Genomic DNA, 21383 nt, shown 5'->3' with positions numbered 1-21383 from the left:
CTTCTAATTCCGCGATTTTGGATTTCTTTTCCTCTTTTCGTGTGTTTTCTTTCTTTTATTTAAAAAAAAAAAAAAAAAAAAAAATTTTTTCTTCCGGCGAGTCAGCCGGGTCGGCCACGTGGCTCAGGCCCAGCTCCTTCGATCTAGCGGCGGAGCTTTTTCGGCCTATGTCCCGGCCAATCACTGGTTTTAAAAAGTGTAGCAAGTGCCAGCGCGCGATTTCGCTGACAGACCCGCATCGACGCTGCCTGCAGTGTCTTGGTCCAGAACATTTCCCGAAATCGTGCCGGCCTTGTTCCACTCTAACAGCGCGAGCGTTTAAGCGACGCTGCCTGTTGTGGGAGTCGATGTTCAAGATGGAAGCTGCTAAAGAACCTTCGGCTTCGACTTCATCGGCCGCTTCGCCTGTCCATGCGAAACCAGCAACTGTTCCTGTGACTCCGGGCCTTTTGAAGCCGGCTTCGTTTACCCCGACTTCGGCCACGAGTTCAACGTCGGTGCCTGTCCCCGTTTCCTCGGCTCAGGTACCGCCTTCCACTATTCCACCTGTGGTCATTAAAGTGCCGAAAGCTGCCAAGCAGAAGCACACGACCACGAAGGAGCGTGAAGACCGTGCTGGAGGACCCCCTTTCGGTGCGGATCCCTCCATATCGACTTCGCTGCGGTCCCTGCTGGAAGCTCAGTTTGTCGAGCTCATGCAGACTATGGGGCCCAGATTAATCGCCTCCATCCAGGGTGACCTCCCGGTCCCAGTCCCAGGGGGCAGACCGCCCCCTCCCCCTCCTCCTCGTCGATCGATCTCGTTGCTTGACGAAGAGGAGCGGCGAAGGGCGGCTGGTCCCTCGAGGCGGGCTTCCTTTAGCGATATGCCTCCTTTAGAGCCCATTACGCCTCCGCGCCATCACGGTGCCGTTCCCCCGACTGATGATCGAAGTCCTGGGCATAGTAAATCACAGGAAGAGTTCTTCCGCACTCCATACCAGGCCTGGGCTGTAACACGGGAGGCGGCCTCCATGGCGCCCCTTCGCTCTACTGCTTCCAGTCCCATACATTCACTGGAAGCTTCGGGGGACCATATGAAGTATAGACGTTCTCGCTCTCCCTCCCGGCACCGGGAGGGACATCGATCCAGACACTCCTCTCGGCACTCCTCGCGCTACTCGGAGGTTTCGCCACAGAAGAAGCTGCCACGTCTGGGGTACTCCTCATCGGATTTATCCCCCCAAGAGGGGCTGGAGTACGAGGAGCCATCTACCTCTTATTCTCCTTGTCGCTCCCAAGTCTCCCTGGATCCTGAGGCTTCTACTTCCTCCAGTCCGTCTCGGAGGCCGGTACTGGCGGACCAGTTGTCTTTTTCTTCCTTCCTCTGGCAAATGGCGGATGACTTGGATGTGACTTTGGATACTGGGTCTCGGTATTCTAAGGAGTATCTCGACACCATGCACTTGCCTAATCCTTCTGCGGAGTCTCTTCGACTTCCTCTGCATAAATTACTGGATCAAACATTCATGCGATGTTTCGAGATGCCGTACTCCATCCCTGCGGTCCCGAGCAAATTGGATGCAAGATACCGCATTGTTCATCATAAGGGGTTTGAGGGCGCTCAACTCTCTCACCAATCCCTGCTGGTCGAGTCATCCCTCCCAGGTCTATGCCTCTGTACCACCGGGACGAGAAGGGAGAACGATGGATAAGTTCGGTAGGAGAATCTACCAGAATTCTATGATGGCGTCTCGAGTGCTCAATTATAATTTCTTTTTTTCTTCATATTTGGAGTTCTTCTTGCCGGTACTCTGCAAGTTTACTCCTTACATTGATGCTCAGGCTCGATTCGAGTTCGAGGAAGTGGTAGCCTCCCTTTCCCAGCTACGTCTTCAGCTGATGCAGTCCTCGTACGATGCCTTCGAGCTCTCGGCACGTGCTGCCGCCTGTTCCGTGGCATGGATCCGAACCTCCAAGACAGACTTGCCAATGTGCCTTGTGCGGGCGCTGATTTATTCGACGAGTCTATCGAGACTGTTACCAAGAAACTTTCGGATCATGAAAAGTCTTTTCAATCTATCCTTCGGCCTAAGCCCAAGCCTCAGCAGTCTCGACCTTCTAGACCGCCTTTGATTTATCAGCGGCGCTACACCCCTCGTCAGACTCCTGCTGCGAGACAACCGGCGAAGAGACAGCCTCCCCAGAAGGCTCAGCAGAAACCTCAGCCGCCGACTGCACCGAAGGCTACTCAGCCTTTTTGACTCTCTTCCAGGGAGCATAACCGACCTCGTTCTGCATCCCCCTATTTTTCCCATCGGGGGTCGCCTCCATCATTTTTACCATCAATGGGAGGCTATTACCACCAACCTCTGGGTCCTTTCCATCGTAAGAGAAGGATACTCTCTTCATTTCCATCGGGTCCCCCCGGACCACCCTCCAAGAGAGTATCCTTCCAACTTAACACAGACCGCCCTTCTCCTTCAGGAGGCTCAGGCTTTGCTTCGGCTTCGGGCCGTCGAGCCATCGAGCCGGTCCCGGTGGACCAGCACAACCGGGGTTTTTACTCCCGGTACTTCCTCATCCCGAAGAAGACGGGCGACCTACGACCCATCCTGGACCTTCAAGTCCTCAACAAGTTTTTAGTAAAGGAGAGGTTTCGCATGTTGACCCTTGCTTCTCTCTACCCCCTCCTCGAGCGGAATGACTGGTTATGCTCTCTGGATCTCAAGGAGGCCTACACTCACATTCCCATTCATCCGGCCTCCCGCCAGTTCCTCAGATTTCGGGTGGGACATCTACATCTGCAGTATCGAGTGCTTCCTTTCGGCCTGTCCTCGTCTCCCAGAGTCTTCACGAAGTGTCTGGTGGTGGTGGCCGCTGCACTCCGGAACAGGGGTCTTCAGGTATTTCCCTACCTCGACGACTGGCTCATCAAGGCCCCCTCTGCTCCAGAGGTCATTTCGGCGACCTTGACCACGATCTGCTTCCTGCAGAGCTTGGGCTTCGAGATCAACTTCCCCAAATCCCATCTACAGCCTACCCAGTCCCTTCCCTTCATCGGGGCGGTACTGGACACCATTCAGCTTCGAGCATTCCTTCCTCCTCCGCGCATGGATGCTCTTCTTCATCTCTGCCAGTCTGTATCTTCTCGCTAGTCCATCTCAGCGAGACACATGATGGTCCTCCTGGGCCACATAGCCTCTACAGTTCATGTGACACCCTTTGCCAGGCTCCATCTCAGAATTCCTCAGTGGACCCTAGCTTCTCAATGGACTCAAGTATCAGACCCGTTGACTCGACACATCATAGTCACTCCTGCTCTTCGGCAGTCTCTACTTTGGTGGATGACCTCTTCGAATCTATCCAGAGGTTTGCTGTTTCACACTCCTCCTCATCAGAAGGTTCTCACAACCGATTCCTCGGCCTATGCCTGGGGGGCTCATCTGGATGGGCTTCGCACTCAGGGATTCTGGACCAGTGCGGACCGCCTCCATCAGATCAATCTTCTGGAGCTCAGAGCAATCTTATATGCTCTTCAAGCTTTTCAACATCTGCTTCACGACATGGTGGTCCTCATCCGCACAGACAACCAGGTCGCCATGTATTATGTAAACAAGCAGGGGGGCACGGGATCAGCCTCCCTCTGCCAGGAAGCTCTCAAAGTCTGGGATTGGGCAGTTCGCCACAATGCCTTCCTCAAAGCTGTCTACATTCAGGGGAAGGACAATGTCTTGGCAGACAACTTGAGTCGACTCCTCCAGCCTCACGAATGGACTCTCCATTCCAACCCCCTTCATCAGATCTTTGCACAATGGGGGACGCCTCAGATAGACCTCTTTGCGGCTCCCCACAACTTCAAACTGCCTCAGTTTTGCTCCAGGATCTACACTCCTCATCTCCTCGAGGCAGATGCTTTTCTGCTGGATTGGAGGAATCGATTTCTATATGCGTTTCCTCCATTTCCTCTCATTCAAAAGACTCTGGTCAAATTGAAATCAGACCAAGCCACCATGATTCTGATAGCTCCTCGGTGGCCCAGACAACCTTGGTTCTCCCTTCTGCTTCAACTCAGCAGCAGGACACCAGTCCTTCTTCCAGTGTTTCCTTCTCTGCTTACTCAACATCAAGGATCACTGCTTCATCCCAACCTGCAGTCTCTCCACCTGACAGCTTGGTTCCTCTCAACGTAACTCCTCACCAGTTTTCTCAAGCGGTGAGGGATGTCTTAGAGGCTTCCAGGAAGCCTGCTACTCGACAATGCTACTCCCAAAAGTGGACTAGATTATTTTCCTGGTGTATTTCCAATGCCAAGGAGCCTCAGCGAGCTTCCCTATCCTCTGTGTTGGACTATCTTCTACACCTGTCTCAGTCTGGTCTCAAGTCTACATCTATAAGAGTCCACCTGAGTTCTATTGCGGCTTTCCATCAGCCTCTACAGGGGAAACCTCTTTCTGCTCATCCTGTGGTTTCCAGATTTATGAAAGGACTTTTCCATGTCAATCCTCCTATTAAACCTCCTCCTGTGGTTTGGGATCTCAATGTCGTCCTTTCTCAACTCATGAAGCCTCCGTTTGAACCTTTCAACAGGGCTCCACTTAAGTATCTCACCTGGAAAGTGGTTTTTCTGGTGGCCCTCACGTCTGCTCGCAGGGTCAGTGAGCTTCAGGCCTTAGTGGCGGATCCACCTTTCACAGTATTCCATCATGACAAGGTGGTCCTCCGCACTCATCCGAAATGCCTGCCTAAAGTGGTCTCTGAATTTCATCTCAACCAATCCATTATACTTCCAATATTTTTTCCAAAGCCTCATTCTCATCATGGAGAATCAGCTCTTCACACTCTGGACTGTAAACGTGCTTTGGCTTTCTACCTGGATCGCACCAAGCCACACAGAATTGCTCCTCAACTTTTCGTCTCCTTTGATCCGAACAAGTTGGGACGACCTGTATCGAAGCGTATCATCTCCAACTGGATGGCGGCTTGTATCTCTTCCTGCTATGCCCAGGCTGGATTATCCCTTCCTTGTAGGGTCACAGCCCATAAGGTCAGAGCAATGGCAGCCTCTGTAGCCTTCCTCAGATCAACACCAATTGAGGAGATTTGTAAGGCTGCCACTTGGTCCTCGGTTCATACCTTCACCTCTCACTATTGTCTGGATACTTTCTCCAGACGGGATGGACAGTTTGGCCAAACAGTGTTACAAAATTTATTCTCTTAAGTTGCCAACACTCCCACCATCCCATTGAGGTTAGCTTGGAGGTCACCCACTAGTGAGAATACCTGCCTGCTTGTCCTGGGATAAAGCAATGTTACTTACCGTAACAGTTGTTATCCAGGGACAGCAGGCAGCTATTCTCATGTCCCACCCACCTCCCCTGGATTGGCTTCTCAGGCTAGCTACCTGAACTGAGGAGACACGCCCGGTCCATCGGGCGGGAAGGCACTGGCGCATCTCGAAACTTCTAAGACATGCTTGTGAGACGTCCGTGTCGGGGCTCTGTCGGATGACATCACCCACTAGTGAGAATAGCTGCCTGCTCTCCCTGGATAACAACTGTTACGGTAAGTAACATTGCTTTCCCCTTCTTACTAAGATGCTAGAGTCCATCATATCCACTCAACTATCTTCCTACCTTGAGAAATTCACCATTCTTCAACCCTACCAATACAGCTTCTGTCCCAATTTCAGCACCGAATCCCTTCTGACCTCCTTAATCTCAAAAGTTCAATATCTCCATTCTCGCAACAAGTTCGCCGTCCTTCTTCAATTCGACCTCTCTGCAGCTTTTGATGTCGTCCATCATGATATTCTAATTTACCAACTCACCGAGATAGGCATAAACTCCACAGTCCTTGACTGGTTCTCGAAGTTCTTACGCTCCCGCTCCTACATAGTCAACATGAAGGGCACTTCTTCCTCCCCCTGGAACCCGATCTGTGGAGTCCCGCAAGACTCACCTCTCTCTCCTATCCTCTTCAACATTTATATGTCCTCCTTTAAACTCCTCCATCTCTCCCCCCTTGAAACACTCTACACTTACGCAGACGACATCTTTGTCCTCCTCGAGACCGACCGGAACCTCACCAACCTCTCGGCGAACATATCCTCATGTATATCGAACCTTCAATCCTGGGCCCACACTGTGCAGATTAAACTGAACGAATCTAAAACAAAACTTCTCTGGCTCGGCCCAAAATTGGACCAACTGCCCACCTCCATCCCACTGTCCTCTGGCACCACTCTGCATCTTGAATATTCTAGTAAAGTTCTGGGAGTCATCATTGACTCTACACTTTCCTTCAACGACCACCTCAACTCCCTAGTAAAAAAATGTTTCTTCAGTCTTCACATGCTGAGAAAAGTGAGATCCTGTTTCTATCAAAAACACTTTGTTGTCCTTGTCCAATCCACCATCCTTTTCAGACTGAACTACTGCAACTCTATCTACCTAGCCTAACAAAGAAAAACCTTCAAAGACTCCAGCGGATTCAGAATACCGCTGCTAAGCTTAGCTTCGCAAAAAGCAAATTTGACCACGTCTCACCGCTTTTATCCAAGCTCCACTGGCTTCCGATTATCTCCAGAGTCCACTTCAAATGTGCCTGCCTCACTTTCAAGATCCTACACGGTATTCTCTCTCCCTTCATTCCTCTTTCTTGGAACTCCTCTAACCCCAATTCTGCCAGATCCACCCAAAAACTGAAACTTTCCTTTCCCTCTCTAAAAGGCGTTTCATTTGTAGGAAAACTAGGTTTTTCCCTCCCTTTCAGAATCACTCAGCTCTGGAACAACCTTACCTCTCCTCTTAGGAATCTGAGCTCCCTCCATCTCTTCCGTAAATATCTGAAAACCTGGTTATTCTCCAAAATGTAACTCCTCCTCCCTCTCTGGTTATTCTAGTCCTCTAAATTTTCTCTTCATTTTGCCTCTTCCCTCCACTGGAGTTCCTTTCTACCCTAACTCTTGTTAACCGTGTCGAGCTTTACAAATGTAGAGATGATGCGGTATACAAACCTAAGGTTTAGATTAGATTAGATTAGATGATATCTGTAAACAACCTAACAGGATTTAAGTTGTTGTCTGGGTTACATCTCTGCTTGATAACAGGACATGTAAGTAGCTATGAGCTCTATATAAGATTAGTGCTAGATGCATACAGTTTTTGTACCTGTTTTGACCAGTTACTTGAATGTTATAATATTAATGGATATATTGGTTACAGAGCAGAATAGCGTAGTATCAGAGAATTTTCCCCATTTCCCCTCCTTGTTATGTTTGTCATTACAATGCTATTTGATTGCTTTTGTACAAACTGAGGGGCAGGAGCAGCTCCCTGAGAAGGAGATGAGTTTAAAAAATGATTGACAGCATTCTGCAAGCAACTTAATGGTTCAGATGTAAAACCTTAGCATTCAGGACCACTAGACACATCTACAAGAAAGATTATTGAGGTAAGAATCTAATCTATCTTACTCTTGAATATCCAGTCAGAAACTGCTGTAAACCTGAGATACAATTACTGCTGTGTATGAAAATGTCCATTGTATGTATAGTTTTCTCTTGCCATGATTCATAGAATATTTTAATAACCAGGTTGGATAAAATTGGAATGTTTATTAACTTGTGAAATTTTTTTTTTTTAAATTGAACCTATGAAATAGATGCAAAACATGAGATGTTTTAAGATGCAAATGATTTCATCTTGTCATGAATGGTTTTTTAATAAGATGAATATTCATAACTAATACAGTCATACTATTAACTACATTAAACAGAAATAACATATGTAACTAATGAAAGACAAAATCCTCCATCTGATCTTATATTTTTTGGGATAACAAAAAAAAAATCTACCTTTTCTTTTGTGACATGATGAAGTGGAATATAATAAATTTTGAATCAAATGACTGCTTTTCAGTGTTTATATTTGGTATATTATATAACAGTTTTTTACAATATACCTCTTCTGTTTTTTTTCCAGGCTGCTGAACAAAAAACCAAAGGTTAGTGTTTACTTTTTTTTCCCCCACAAATACTGTCTTTGCCAATCTAACAGATTTTGGAAATAAAAATTACATAAGGTTAGTCTGGGATCTAAATAACTTTCTGGAAAGTAAGATTGGGATCAAATTTTGGCATGGGTGGAAACTGATGTAGAGACAGATTTCAAAAATGGGCCAGTTTGGACTGTGAGCTTTGGAGAAATTAAGCTGCATAAAAGATTTGACTTTCTGCATTTTTTTTGGGGGGGGGAGGTGGGGGGGAGAAACTTCATTTTCTGCAACATAGAAACACTGATTCAGTGAAATGTAACATTTAGGGTGTTCGTTCTTTCAAATGTGTGGATTGAATTGCATGTGCTATGCTCCACATAATTTCCCCTTTTGGTTTTTGTTATGCTTTTTAAAGACTATTAAATTATTTCACATTTAATTATCTCAGATTATGCTTTGACTCATTCATTGACTTTCAGAGAAATTAAAAAATATTTTGTTTTGCTCAATAAGATTTGCTTTTTCCTATTATAAATATTTCCTTAGCAACAGCAGCAGATTAATCCAGAGACTAGTGGGATTGTGCACATCTACCAGCAGGTGGAGATAAAAAACCGATTTGCAGATGCTCCTCTTGGATGGAACTCCTCCTGGCCAATTAGTATGTATGCTCTTATCTCCAGCAGGCAGATGGATGCCATTCCTCTAACTCCTGGCTTCTTCTGCTGCAATAGCTCTGAATTCCTTTAGTTTCAGCTTCAGTGGGTGTCTGGCTGAGAGGTACCGGCTTTAGTGAAGTTGAGGCTGTATGTGAGAACTAATGCACATTTAAACTAGTAGACAAGTCAGCTGGGAAAATTGGATGGGATATTTTGGTCTTTTTGCCAGCATTTATTAAAGTGTACAAATTTTGTTTGAAATTTGTTCTGCCTGTAACAATTTAAAGGCAGCTTAAGGAGAGTTAAGAGTATATAGCACTGAATGATGAAGTTAATATAATAGGCATCTCAGAGACAGTGGAAGGAGGACAATCAATGGACACTGTGTTACTCGGGTACAAATTATATTGCAAGAATAGAATATCGTATATACTTGAATAGAGACAAAATATTTGGGGACAAAATAAATGGCCCAGAAATGGAGGTCTCAGTTTATATTTGGGTCCTTAGGTCTGGACTTGTTGTAGGCCTCCCGTGGGCCTGCCTGAAGTCCTAGTGGTCCAGCGATGACCTGGGACAGGAGCGATCCTTCTTGCGTCCTGTCCCGGTTGACTCTAAACCACTTTGTCTCCCTCCTGCCTCCATGACCCCTGCAGATCTTACCTTTAAAGCCCTGGTGGTCTAGCGGTTAAGCGGGGCAAGAGTGATCTTCCTACACTCCTGCCCTGTGAGAGCCACGATCAAAAATGCCTGCCACAAGTTCCCATTGTAGTCTCGCGATAGGTTACAGATCACTAAAAACAGTTTCATGTTTGAGTTTTTTCAGCACCCTGGGATGTATACCACCCAGTCCAAGTGATTTATTGCTCTTTAACTTGTCAATTTGGCTTAGTATGTCTTCCAGGTTCACCAAGATTTTTCAGTTCCTCTGCATCATCACCCTTGATAACCGGTTCAGGTAGATCCCTTACTTCTTTTCTAAGGGCTGAAGCAAATAATTCATTCATTCTCGCCACTATCGCCATATTCTCCTTGAGTACCCCTTTTGCTCCTTGATCATCCAATGGTCCCACAGATTCCATAGAAACATAGAAACATAGAAATAGACGGCAGATAAGGGCCACGGCCCATCCAGTCTGCCCACCGCAATGACCCTTCCCCACCTAACTCAGTGAATAGATCCCACGTATCTATCCCATTTGGCCTTAAAATCAGGCACGCTGCTGGCCTCAGTGACCTGAAGTGGAAGATTATTCCAGCGATCAACCACTCTCTCAGTGAAAAAGAATTTCCTGGTGTCACTGTGCAGTTTCCCTCCACTGATTTTCCACGGGTGCCCCCTGGTTGCCGTGGGACCCATGAGAAGGAAGATATCTTCTTCCACTTCGATGCGACCTGTGAGATACTTGAACGTCTCGATCATGTCTCCCCTCTCTCTGCGTTCCTCGAGTGAGTAGAGCTGTAACTTATCCAGCCTTTCCTCGTAAGGGAGATCCTTGAGACCCGCGATCATCCGGGTTGCCATTCTCTGCACCGACTCTAGTCTCAGCACATCTTTTCGGTAATGCGGCCTCCAAAATTGCACACAGTACTCCAGGTGTGGTCTCACCATGGATCTATACAATGGCATAATGACTTCAGGCTTACGGCTGACAAAACCCCTGCGTATGCAACCTATGATTTGCCTTGCTTTGGAGGAAGCTTGCTCCACTTGACTGGCAGCCTTCATGTCCTCACTGACGATCACCCCTAGGTCACGCTCTGCTTCAGTTCTTGTTAGGATCTCGCCATTTAGGGTGTAAGTCTTGCATGGATTATGGCTGCCTAGGTGCATGACTTTGCATTTTTTGGCATTGAAGCTGAGTTGCCAGGACCTAGACCAGCGCTCCAGTAGTAGTAGGTCGTGCATCATGTTGTCGGGCATTGAGTTTTTGTCTGTTGTACTCTTGGCCACTACATTGCTTAGTTTGGCGTCATCAGCGAATAATGTTATTTTACCTCGGAGACCTTCTGCCAAGTCTCTTATGTAGATGTTGAACAGGATCGGGCCCAGGACGGAGCCCTGTGGCACTCCACTGATCACCTCCGTCGTTTCGGAGGGGGTGCCATTCACCATTACCCTCTGAAGCCTACCCTCAAGCCAGTTCCCAATCCATTTCGTCAGCGTGTCGCCCAATCCTATAGAACTCATTTTGCTCAGCAACCTGCGGTGTGGTACGCTATCGAATGCTTTGCTGAAGTCCAGGTATACGATGTCCAGGGACTCCCCAACATCCAGCTTTCTCGTCACCCAGTCAAAGAAGCCGATCAGGTTGGATTGGCAGGATCTCCCCTTAGTAAATCCATGTTGACGGGGATCACGTAGATTCTCCTCGTTCATGATCGTATCCAATTGGCATTTGATTAGAGTTTCCATTAGTTTGCTCACTATTGATGTGAGACTCACCGGTCTGTAGTTTGCTGTTTCCATCTTGGAGCCTTTCTTATGGAGTGGGATGACGTTAGCCATTTTCCAGTCCAACGGGACGTCACCTGTACTAAGGGAGAGATTGAAGAGTGCGGATAGCGGTTCCGCCAAGACATCACACAACTCCCTGAGCACCCTGGGGTGTAGGTTGTCAGGCCCCATTGCCTTGTTAACCTTGAGCTTTGACAGCTCGCAGTAGACACTGCTGGGCGTAAACTCGAAATTACTAAATGGATCAGCTGAGTCAACCCTTGTCTGCAGCTGAGGACCAAGTCCCGGCGCCTTGCGGGTGAAGACTGAGCAGAAGTATTCATTTAACAGTTGGGCTTTCTCCGAGTCCGTTTCTGCATAGTCTCCCCCTGGTTTCCTGAGGCGTACTATCCCACCTGAGTTCTTGTTCCTGTCACTGATATACCTGAAAAAGGATTTTCTCCTCTCTTTATGTTCCTTGCTAAAGACTCCTCCATTCGGAATTTGGCCTCCCTAACTGCTGTTTTGACTGTTTTTGACTTGGTCAGATAGATTTCCCTGGAGTCCTGTTTCCCTGATTGTTTGTAAGAGATGAATGCTTTTTTCTTCTCCTTGATGAGGTCCGAGATCTCCGTAGAGAACCATTGTGGCTTATTGTTCCTACTCCGTTTACTTACCGATTTAACATAGCGGTTTGTTGCTTCCTGTATGGTGGCTTTCATAGTTGACCACATTTCTTCCACGTTATCGGTTTCTGTTTGGCTTTGTAGCACCTGGTGAACGAAGTCTCCCATTTCTTTGAAGTTTGTGTCCTTGAATTTAAGGACCTTGGTCAGTGTGGTAGATTTAGTGAAACCTTTTCTGAGATTGAACCATACCATGTTGTGGTCGCTGGAGGCCAATGTGTCTCCCACCGAGACCTCTGTGACACTTTCTTCATTGGTAAGTATCAGGTCTAGGATTGCCTGATCCCTTGTTGGTTCCAACACTAGTTGCCTTAGTCCTGTTCCCTTCAAGGAATTTAATAGCCTCCTGCTGCTGCATGAAGCAGAGGAAAGCGTGACCCAATCCACATCAGGCATGTTGAAGTCACCTAACAATACTGTGTCCCCACACAAGGTGATATTCTCTATATCTCCGATTAATTCCATATCTTGGTCATCCTGTTGTCTTGGGGGTCTGTATACTACGCCAAGATACAGGCATTTGTCCTTCCCTCTGGCCAAATTTACCCAAAGGGATTCCCCAGTGTACCGTACATCTGTGATTCTGGTGACTTTAATGTCATCTTTAGTATATAATGCTACACCTCCTCCCATTTTGCCCTCCCTGTCCCGGCGAAGCAAGTTGTAACCCGGTATGACCATGTCCCACCCGTGGGAGTCTGTGAGCCAGGACTCAGATATCGCCACCACATCCAAGTCGGCATTTATCATTTCTGTTTCCAGTTCCAGGATCTTGTTTCCCAGACTGTGGGCGTTGACGTACATAGCCCTCCATGTTGTATGTTTGTTATGTCTCAGTGGGGACATTCCTGCTATAGCAACTAGGCCACCTTTAGCATTATTTGCATGTCTCGTACTCTTCCTAGACCCAGAGCTGCAACGTGCACCTTTCCCGGACTCCCCATACCCAGAACTACAGTTTATGCCTAACCCAGACTCAGAATTGTGTGTACTCTGTGGGGGTATTCCCTCTTGAGCAGCTTGACTTCCTATAATACAGTTTGCAGTGTGTATTCTGTCGCTGGACCCAGAATTACAATGCGTACTTCTCCTAGTCCCAGAATCACAGTGTGCACCCCTCCTAGATCCAGAATTACAATTTGAACTCCCCTTAGACCCAGATTTACAATGTATACTCCCCTTAGCCCCAGCATAACAATGTGACCCAGAATTATAATGTGACCCTGAATTATAGTGTTTACTTTCTTTAGTCTCCCTTACTTCAGTCTCAAGAAGAAATTGGTAGCTTAACTCTTCAAGTAGGTTGTTTGTGCCAGTACCCTCCCCCAACTTACCTAGTTTAAAGCCTTGTGAAGTAGGCGGGCTAAGCGGTGTCCCAGGACGTTCTTCCCTCTTCTGGTCAGGTGTAACCCGTCTGGTCCCTGTAATCCTTGCAGTGCCTCTCCATGGTGCAGGAACCCAAAGTTCATCTCCTTGCACCATCCTCGCAGCCAGTCGTTCGCCCTCCGGATGCGATCCTCCCTGGCCCTGCCCTTGCCCCTCACTGGGAGGATCAAGGAGAAGACCACCTGCGCATCCATCCTCCTCAGCTTCTCACCCAGGGCTCTGAAGTCATCGGGTATGCTCTCCGCAGTGCTCCTGGCGGTGTCATTGGTTCCGACGTGGATGAGAATCATGGGGAAGTGGTCTCTGGGCTTGATGAGTCTGTCCAGGCAAGCAGTTACATCCCGGATCCTGGCCCCTGGCAAACAGCAGACCTCTCTTGATTGCAGATGTGGTCTACAAATTGGTCCCTCGGTGCCCCTTAGTAGCGAATCCCCGATGACTACCACCCTGCGCTTCTTAGGGGTGGTTCGATCTGTTGACTCCGGAACTGGAACCGTCTGCTGAACAACCTCCTGTATCTCGTTGTCAGGATCTTCCTGAAGCAGCTGGTATCTGTTCTTAAGGGTGATTTGAGGTGTCGATGTGGAGTTGCCCTGCATGTGAGAGAAAGAAACAGAATTAGGTTTACTGCGTTTTCCTGTGGAGGAAGTCACAAGCTGCCAGGAATCAGCGTCCTCAGTAACTTCCTGAATACCGATGGTTGGTTTCAAGTTTGTAGGTTTTGAAGCTTTGGGTGTCTCTAGGATGGTCCTGTCAGGTTCTTGTTCAGCGATCTGGGACAGCTCCTGTATGACTCCATCGATGAAGGTTTCATCGTCACGGATGCTTCTTAAGCGTTGAACCTCTTCTCTCAGGCTCCTCAGCTCTTGCAGAAGGCTTTCAACAGGCTGAACCATTGCTTCCGTCTGTGTGGAGACTGTAGACATCTTTGAGGGGATGGCCTCGGTCTGTACAGAGACCTCCGCTCTCTGTCCTGGCTTTCCTTCTGACTGTATGAAGACCGTAGCCATCCCCTGGGAACTACCGGCTAATGAAGTGCCTGTCTTGGTTGAAGTCTTGCTGCTTCTAGTTCTGCCTGCCATTGAAAAATAAAGAAAAATTTTTATTTAATTTATTTTATGTTTTTTTTTTTTTAAGGGGTAGGGGCTGTTAGGTGTAGGTCAGAAGGTGTTGAGGTTGGAGGGATAGAAGTAGTTAGTTCTTAGTCAGAGGGATAGAGTAGTTAATTAATTGTTGGTTAGATTTGCCTGCTTGTTAGTGTGCTAGTGAGGTCAGTCTGATTAGAGGATGTTAGAGGATAGTGTGGTCTGCCTGTTTAAGATGGTTTAGGGATAGAGTGATTGGTGTGGACCTCCTGTTAAGTGCAAGGGTTTGGTTGCTTGTTGGTTAGGTAGAAAGAAGAGAGTTGAAAGATTTGGAAGAGGTGAGATTGAAGAAAGACTGAAATCAATTGGCTAATTAACTAGAGAGACGGCTAAAGTTGATAGCCCTTCCTTGATGCCCTTCTTGAGGCCCTTCGCAAAGGCGCTCTCGCTAAGGCGAGCGCCTTTGCCGCTCGCCTTCGCCGCGCGCCGAACAGCCGGGCGCCGTTGGCTCGACCCCTTTTATGGGGGAGCTCGGCTGTGACGTCGGGGGTGGGCGGGGCTACCACCCGCTCCCTTTGCTGCTTCTCCTGCCTTCTCTGCTCCTCTCCGCCCCCTTTTTCTGCCTTCTCCGACTCTCCTTTTGCTTCTCCTAACCTCTCCGCTGCTCTCTTTCCTCCTGTTCTAGTCCGCCCGCTGTGTCAGCCTCCTCTGCCCTGTCCCTTTGCTGCTTCTCCTGCCTTCTCTGCTCCTCTCCGCCCCCTTTTTCTGCCTTCTCCGACTCTCCTTTTGCTTCACCTAACCTCTCCGCTGCTCTCTTTCCTCCTGTTCTAGTCCGCCCGCTGTGTCAGCCTCCTCTGCCCTGTCCCTTTGCTGCTTCTCCTGCCTTCTCTGCTCCTCTCCGCCCCCTTTTTCTGCCTTCTCCGACTCTCCTTTTGCTTCACCTAACCTCTCCGCTGCTCTCTTTCCTCCTGTTCTAGTCCGCCCGCTGTGTCAGCCTCCCCTGCCCTCACAGGTTTTCTGCTTCTGATGTACCTAAAAAAATTTACTATGAGTTTTTTTGCCTCTTTGACAAATTTCTCTTCAAATTCTTTTTTTAGCTTTCTTTATCAGTGCCTTGCCAGTTCTTATGTCTCTTATTTTCTTCATTTGGATCCTTTTTTTCATTATTTAAAGATGTTTTTCTATCTTAAATAGGCTCTTTCACTTCACCCTTTAACCTTATCTCTTGCTTTCTCTTCTTTCCATCTTTGTTAATGCGTGGAATAATCTGGTTTGGGCAACAGTGATGGCATCCTCTATAATAAAACCCTAAGTGCGCATGCACGCTTAGGGTTTCGTGATCCCTGCCGCTGTGATGTCTACATCCGTGGCCACATTCCAATTGCAGCGCATGGGGTGGCTTGTGGCGCATATGCCACCTTGGGGCGCACGTAGTGAATTCAGCGGCAGTTTGACTCGGCAGCGGCAGGAGGGTGTCGTGCGGGTAAGAAGTGGAGGGGGAGAGGGAAAGGGGGCTGCTTTGGGGGGAGGGGTATGCTGGGGGGCAGACAGCAATCATGCTTTGCTCTGGGAGGGGGGAAACAGAAGGGGGCCACAGAGCAGGCAGGCATGGCACAACAGAGAAATACATGCAGGCAGGGGGCAAGGGAGAGAGACAGACAGAAAGGAAGACAGACAGCGTCCAAGGAGAGAGAGACAGAAAGAAAGAAAGACAGAAAGCGGCTAAGGTGAGAGAAAGAAAGACACACACATCTATTCTAGCACCCGTTAATCTAACAGGCTTAAAGACTAATTTTTAAATAGCATTCATATCTGATTTGCAGTCCTAAACTTTGACATCGATCCTTTTAGCTTCTTTTTAACCATTTTCCTCATTTTATTGTAAACGCTCTTTTAAAGATTAAATGCTGCTACTGTACATTTCTTTAGTCACGTCGCTCAAGATTTCAGTTCATATTTCATCATGTTATCACTGCTTCCCAGCAGACCCAATGCCCTGCATTCCAGCAAGGACCAAATCTAAAATAGTCCAATATGTGGCCAAAAAAGCAAACAAGCAAGTAGCCAAAAAAACAAACGATGCTAGGAATTATTAGAAAAGGTATGGTAATAATGCCTCTGTATCGCTCCTTAGTGTGACCTCACTTTGAGTATTGTGTTCAATTCTGGTCTCCTTATCGCAAAAAAGATATAGCGGAATTAGAAAAGATTCAAAGAAGAGTGATCAAGATGATAAAGGCGATGGAATTCCTCTCGTATAAGGAAAGATTAGAGAGGTAGGGCTCTTCAACTTGGAAAGGAGATGGCTGAAGGAAGATATGACTGAAGTCTACAAAATCCTGAGTGGTATAGAATGGATACAAGTGGATCAATTTTTTTTTTTTTCTCGTTTAAAAATTACAAAGACTAGGGGGACACTCAATGTGGAGTTACAGGGAAATCCTTTTAAAACCAATAGGAGGAAATATTTTTTCACTTGGAGAATAGTTAAGCTCTGGAACATATTGCTAGAGGATGTGGCAATAGTAGTTAATGTAGCTGGTTTAAAAGAAGGTTTGGACAAGTTCAGAGTCTCCTATTGAGACAGACATTGAGGAAGCCACTGCTTGACCTAGATCGGTAGCATGAAATGTTGCTACTATTTAAGTTTTTGCCAGGTACTTGTGATTGGCTGCTGTTAATGTGGGATGCTGGTCAGGATGGACCATTGGTCTGATCCAGTAAGACTATTCTTATGTTCTTAGTACAGCAACATGATGAGTCCTTTTTGATGTACAGTGATTTGGAGTAAAAGTAATGTATAAAGGAATGAATGAGGAGCTTAATTTGCTAAAAAAAAAAAAGAAAGAAAGATATATTTCCCTTTGAAAGAGCATACTTGTCCTAAGATTGAATAAAAATCTGAATTCATATGAAGCAATAACTGTTGGTTAATATTATTAGTAAGCTTTATTAAAACATCTTTTAATTTCTTCTAACATTTATGTAATAGTCTCTGATTTACTGGGAGTGGCATTTAATTAATGTAATTCAATTTAGGGTGCATTATACATTAGTACAGAAAATTACCTTTGAAATAGTAATTTCTCATTGGTGACATGCAATAAGTTAATCTAGCCTTGACTTTGCTGGATGTGTATTAGTTATGCACTGGATGTTGCTATGACAACAGCCTGATCAACTGAGAGCTGTCAGCTCAAACAACAAATATACAGGCTAAATTTGGTTGACATAACGACTATTTATAAATGGGCAGTTTAATACAGTTTTCTTTATGGTTATATTCAGAGGCTACAGTATAGTGTTAATTTCTCTTTAGAATGTTTGTATCGGAGAATAGTGCCATTTGCCTTTGGTTATGGTACTGGCAGAAACTTAAGTAGAAGGCCAGATAATTTATAGTAAATAACTAAAAAGAAACAATATTAGAGTAATGTACTTCAGAATCAATGGAGCTATAGAATAATTGTTATACATATTATGTATTACATACTTTTTCAAATATTATAGTACATGACTATAGAATGATATGTTGTATTTATAGTGATGCATGAAGGAATATCAAGTGTGTATTTTATGAGATTGTATAACTTTATATGATACACTTTTCCTTAGCAACAGCAGCAGATGAATCCAGAGACCAATGGGATAGCCCACATCTACCAGCAGGCGGAGATAGAGAAACTGATTAACAGGTGGTCCTATTGGCTGGGACTCCTCCTGCATCTCCAGTACTCTCTATCTCCCAGCAGGTTATGGTTGCTATTCATCTAGCTCCTGGATTCTGGCTGTGGCTGGAACATTATTTTCTCCTGTTGAGGCTTTCTCTTCAGTGAGTTGCCAATTCTATTTCTCCTGTTGAGATTTTCTCTTCAGTGAGACAGGGGTGTCTGGCTGAACGGTGCCGGCTTTAGGGGTTACACCTGGGCCCCCCCAGGTCCCTGCCTCACATTCCCTCCAGTGATAGAGGGGTTTATTGGGTCTCTACTTTTTTCTTCTTTCCCTTTAAAAAAAAAAAGGAGACCATTTGCTATTTGTGATTATGCCTTCTCAGGGGTGCTCAACAGGCGTCTGCCAGCCCTGTAAGCCAGGTTGTGAGTATTCCTTTTTTGCATTGCATCTGCGGGTTCCATTATTTTGTGGTTGTCTTAGGCCTACGGATTTTGTTGTTGGTCTTATGCTTGTTCTGGAGTACCTGCAGCTGTGCGGTCGCGTGCCTTTATAAATAGCTAACTTATTCCTCAACATCTAAGCCTTGTTGGGCAGTGAAAACTGTGCAGTATGGGGAGTTTATAATTTGAAATGTGTGGATGTTTCAGTAGAGGCCTCCTGTTTGGTATCTTGGGCACGGTTGTTCAAATCGGTGCTTTCCCGTGTGTGGGAGCCGCGAGCTTGTTCTAGTGCGTGGGCGGGAGAGTCCTGGCTTTTGCGTCCTGTTCACTGGGGCTGTCCTGTGCACAGCAGGTGCCGCGGCTGTGTTCAAGCTGCCAAGATGGACGCGGTTGTGGAGCCAGTGCCTTTCAGCGAGCGGGTGGCTTGCGCTTGTGCTCCGACGCTGGCGGCAGCGTCACGGCGTTCTTAGCGCCTGTTTCAGCTGCAGCCTTATCTCCGCACCTCACCGGCCTCCCGGTTCTGGTCCTGGCTGCATTGGGGGGGTTGCAGCTGCTGTTCACGCGGCGGTTGGACTCACTCCCGAGGTGATTCTTTGGGGTATGGGAGCCATCCTGCCTTGCCCGAGGGCGCTGGAGAGGGAGACCATTATGCGATTGGCTCCTCGGTTGCAGCTTGTTCCGGCACTGGGTCAGCAGGAGGTGCTTTGCCGCTGGGATGGTCAGCGGCGGGGGAGGGATACCCGGGTCTTGGTTCGGATCTCTCCTCCTACCTCCTGGGGTCCCGGTGTGATGAGAATTATGACTTTTGTCTGTTTCCTCTTCTTTGCGCCTTGGGGCCATGCTGCTGGTATCAGGTGGCGCTATTGAAATATGTCCTTGTAATATGTATGTATATTATATTGCTGAAGAGTTTAAGTGATAGTGTACACTTCTTGTAAGATAATAAAATGGATAAGGAATCGGAAAAAACAAACAAAAAAAATCAACTTTCCTTGTACTTGAGTGCTAGGTTTCCTGTTGGGGCTGCACTCTCCTGGTAATGTGGGGTTGTCTGGTGGCACCTTGACTTTTCAAGCGGGCAGGACTAGGTTTTGTTTGTGTCTGGAACAACGCAGGGTCCTGTGTTTTTCGGGATACTCAATAGCCTTGTACGGCTATCGTCTTCTCCTGCCGTATGTTAATCAGCTCCCCTGTTTTTCCCTCTTCGCCTTGTTATGCGCGGGTTCGTTCCCTTGTAGCCATGTACTGGGCGGCTCTCTGAGGGGGGAGACAGGGCTGTTTGTCAGTTTGCATCATCTCTGCAGTTTCTTTTTGGACAGGGTGTTTTCTCTTTCTCCCTGCCAGGTACATGGACTTTGCTAAGGGGCACTAGACTCAGTTTCTGCTTTTCCCTTAGGGTGTCTTTATTGATGGAGCCGTTGATGTTGGAGAGAAGCTTATGTGGTGTTGTGTCCACTCCTAGCCGTCACGACCCTGTTTTCGGAATTCCATTCGATAGGGTCCGGGTTAGCAGTTTGCTTCTGTTCCTCTTCTTTCTTGTACCGCTACACTGGAGTTTTCTCAGGACAGTTACTTCTTTCCTCCAGGATTTTCAACTCTCTTCCAGCCAGTTCCCCAGCCTACCTTGTGTAGTTCGCAAAGGGTCTGATACCTCATTCAGTTTTCTGGCGGAGGGGGGTGGACGAGAGAATGTCTGTTCAACTTTGATTCCTTTTCTCCCTTTCCTGATTCTTTCTCAGACTCGCTTTATTTTGAGCTCGCTGTATATTGAGCTGCCGATGGTGATGTGGGGCTAGGTTCCCTTCAAGGCTTCCTGGAACCAAGAGGCAGTAGTTCCAATTCCTTCGGAACATGGGCAAAGGAAGTTATTCAGTTTTCTTCATGGTGACCGTAACGGGGGGATCGGTCGGTCAAGGGCTGAATCTCCTCTGGGTCAATTAGTTTCTCAAAGTTAAACTATTTTTAATATTTCAAAATATATAATAAAATAAAATAAAACTTTTGAGATCGATCGTTGCTGTGGAGCATCAGGGAGAGTTTTTGTCCGCCTCGGTCTCCTACATGTCTACTTACCTTTCCCATATGTCCATTCTGTCACTGGGGTATTTGCTGTGCCACCCTTGGCCCGGCTGGATCAACTGGTCGGTCACAAAAAGGGTGATTTCTGTTATTTGAACTTCTTTTCGTCAATTCTTTGGATGTGCTTCTTTGGATTTCTATTGGGTCCTCTTCTCCTATGCTACCTTTTGGGATATCAGGGGCTGTTGCTCCCGTGTGTTTCTTCCCAGAGCCCGAGCCACAGGTTGCGGTCTCAGTTTTGCCTTCTTCGGTCACCAGGACCGTGAGTATGGGATTCTGTGCAGGTTCTGACATCTATGCTGGTGACTCAACTGGGCGCTTCGGCTCGCTTTCACATGTGAACGCTAAAGCAGTTGTTTTTTGTTCCGGTTGTTCCATGTATCTCGAGGCTCCGCTTGTGGTATCTAGTCGGATCCTCATGCATCGCTCCCTATACTTTGGTGACTCAGCGAGGTTGCTCTGTCAGAGGCATGTCTCGGTCTTCGCCCGACTGGCTCGCAGTCGTTACATGTCACAGGCTGTCGGGTTGGGGGACTCAGTGCCTTCAATCCTCAGCGCAAGGTACTCGTTCTTTCTTCTGGACTGCAGCACGGTCCGGCTTTCGTTTCAGGGGTTTCGGACCGTGACATGACATGACAGGTCTTTTAGGACGGGGTTATTACGGTGGTATTGCTCTACCCCAGGGATGGTACGTGATGTAATCGGTTGGTGAGTGCCATCATGTTCTACTTCGCTGGGTGGAATCTCCTCTTGCTCTTCTGTCCGTCTTGTTTTTACAGGACAGGAAGTGGGTTTCGATAGACTTTCTCACCGCCATATCTGAGCATGGACCGCCATATCTGAGCATGAACCATCTCGAGTTGGTTGACCGATGCAGCGCTGGGTGCGCCTTTCGGCGCTTTCGCAAACATACATAGTGGTGTTAGTAACATCTTCTCCATCCTGGACGATTTGCTCGGGCG

General features: G+C 47.1%; 1 protein-coding gene across 6 annotated transcripts in view; it reads left to right on the top strand.

Annotated features, from left to right (window-relative positions):
- Positions 1-21383, top strand: part of TNRC6C (trinucleotide repeat containing adaptor 6C) — a 351118-nt gene that overhangs the window by 71407 nt on the left and 258328 nt on the right. For 5 of the 6 annotated variants that reach the window (XM_033960128.1, XM_033960129.1, XM_033960125.1 and 2 more), the window contains exon 3: positions 7965-7986. In XM_033960128.1, coding sequence (XP_033816019.1) covers positions 7965-7986 — 22 coding nt within the window. Of the gene's footprint in view, positions 1-7964; positions 7987-8368; positions 8639-21383 lie in introns of those variants that run through there. The other variant, XM_033960127.1, reaches the window with a different exon arrangement.

This window comes from Geotrypetes seraphini, chromosome 10, assembly GCF_902459505.1.
Source record: "Geotrypetes seraphini chromosome 10, aGeoSer1.1, whole genome shotgun sequence".
In the NCBI taxonomy this organism is placed as follows: domain Eukaryota; kingdom Metazoa; phylum Chordata; class Amphibia; order Gymnophiona; family Dermophiidae; genus Geotrypetes; species Geotrypetes seraphini.
This window is presented reverse-complemented; position numbering and strand designations above follow the sequence as displayed.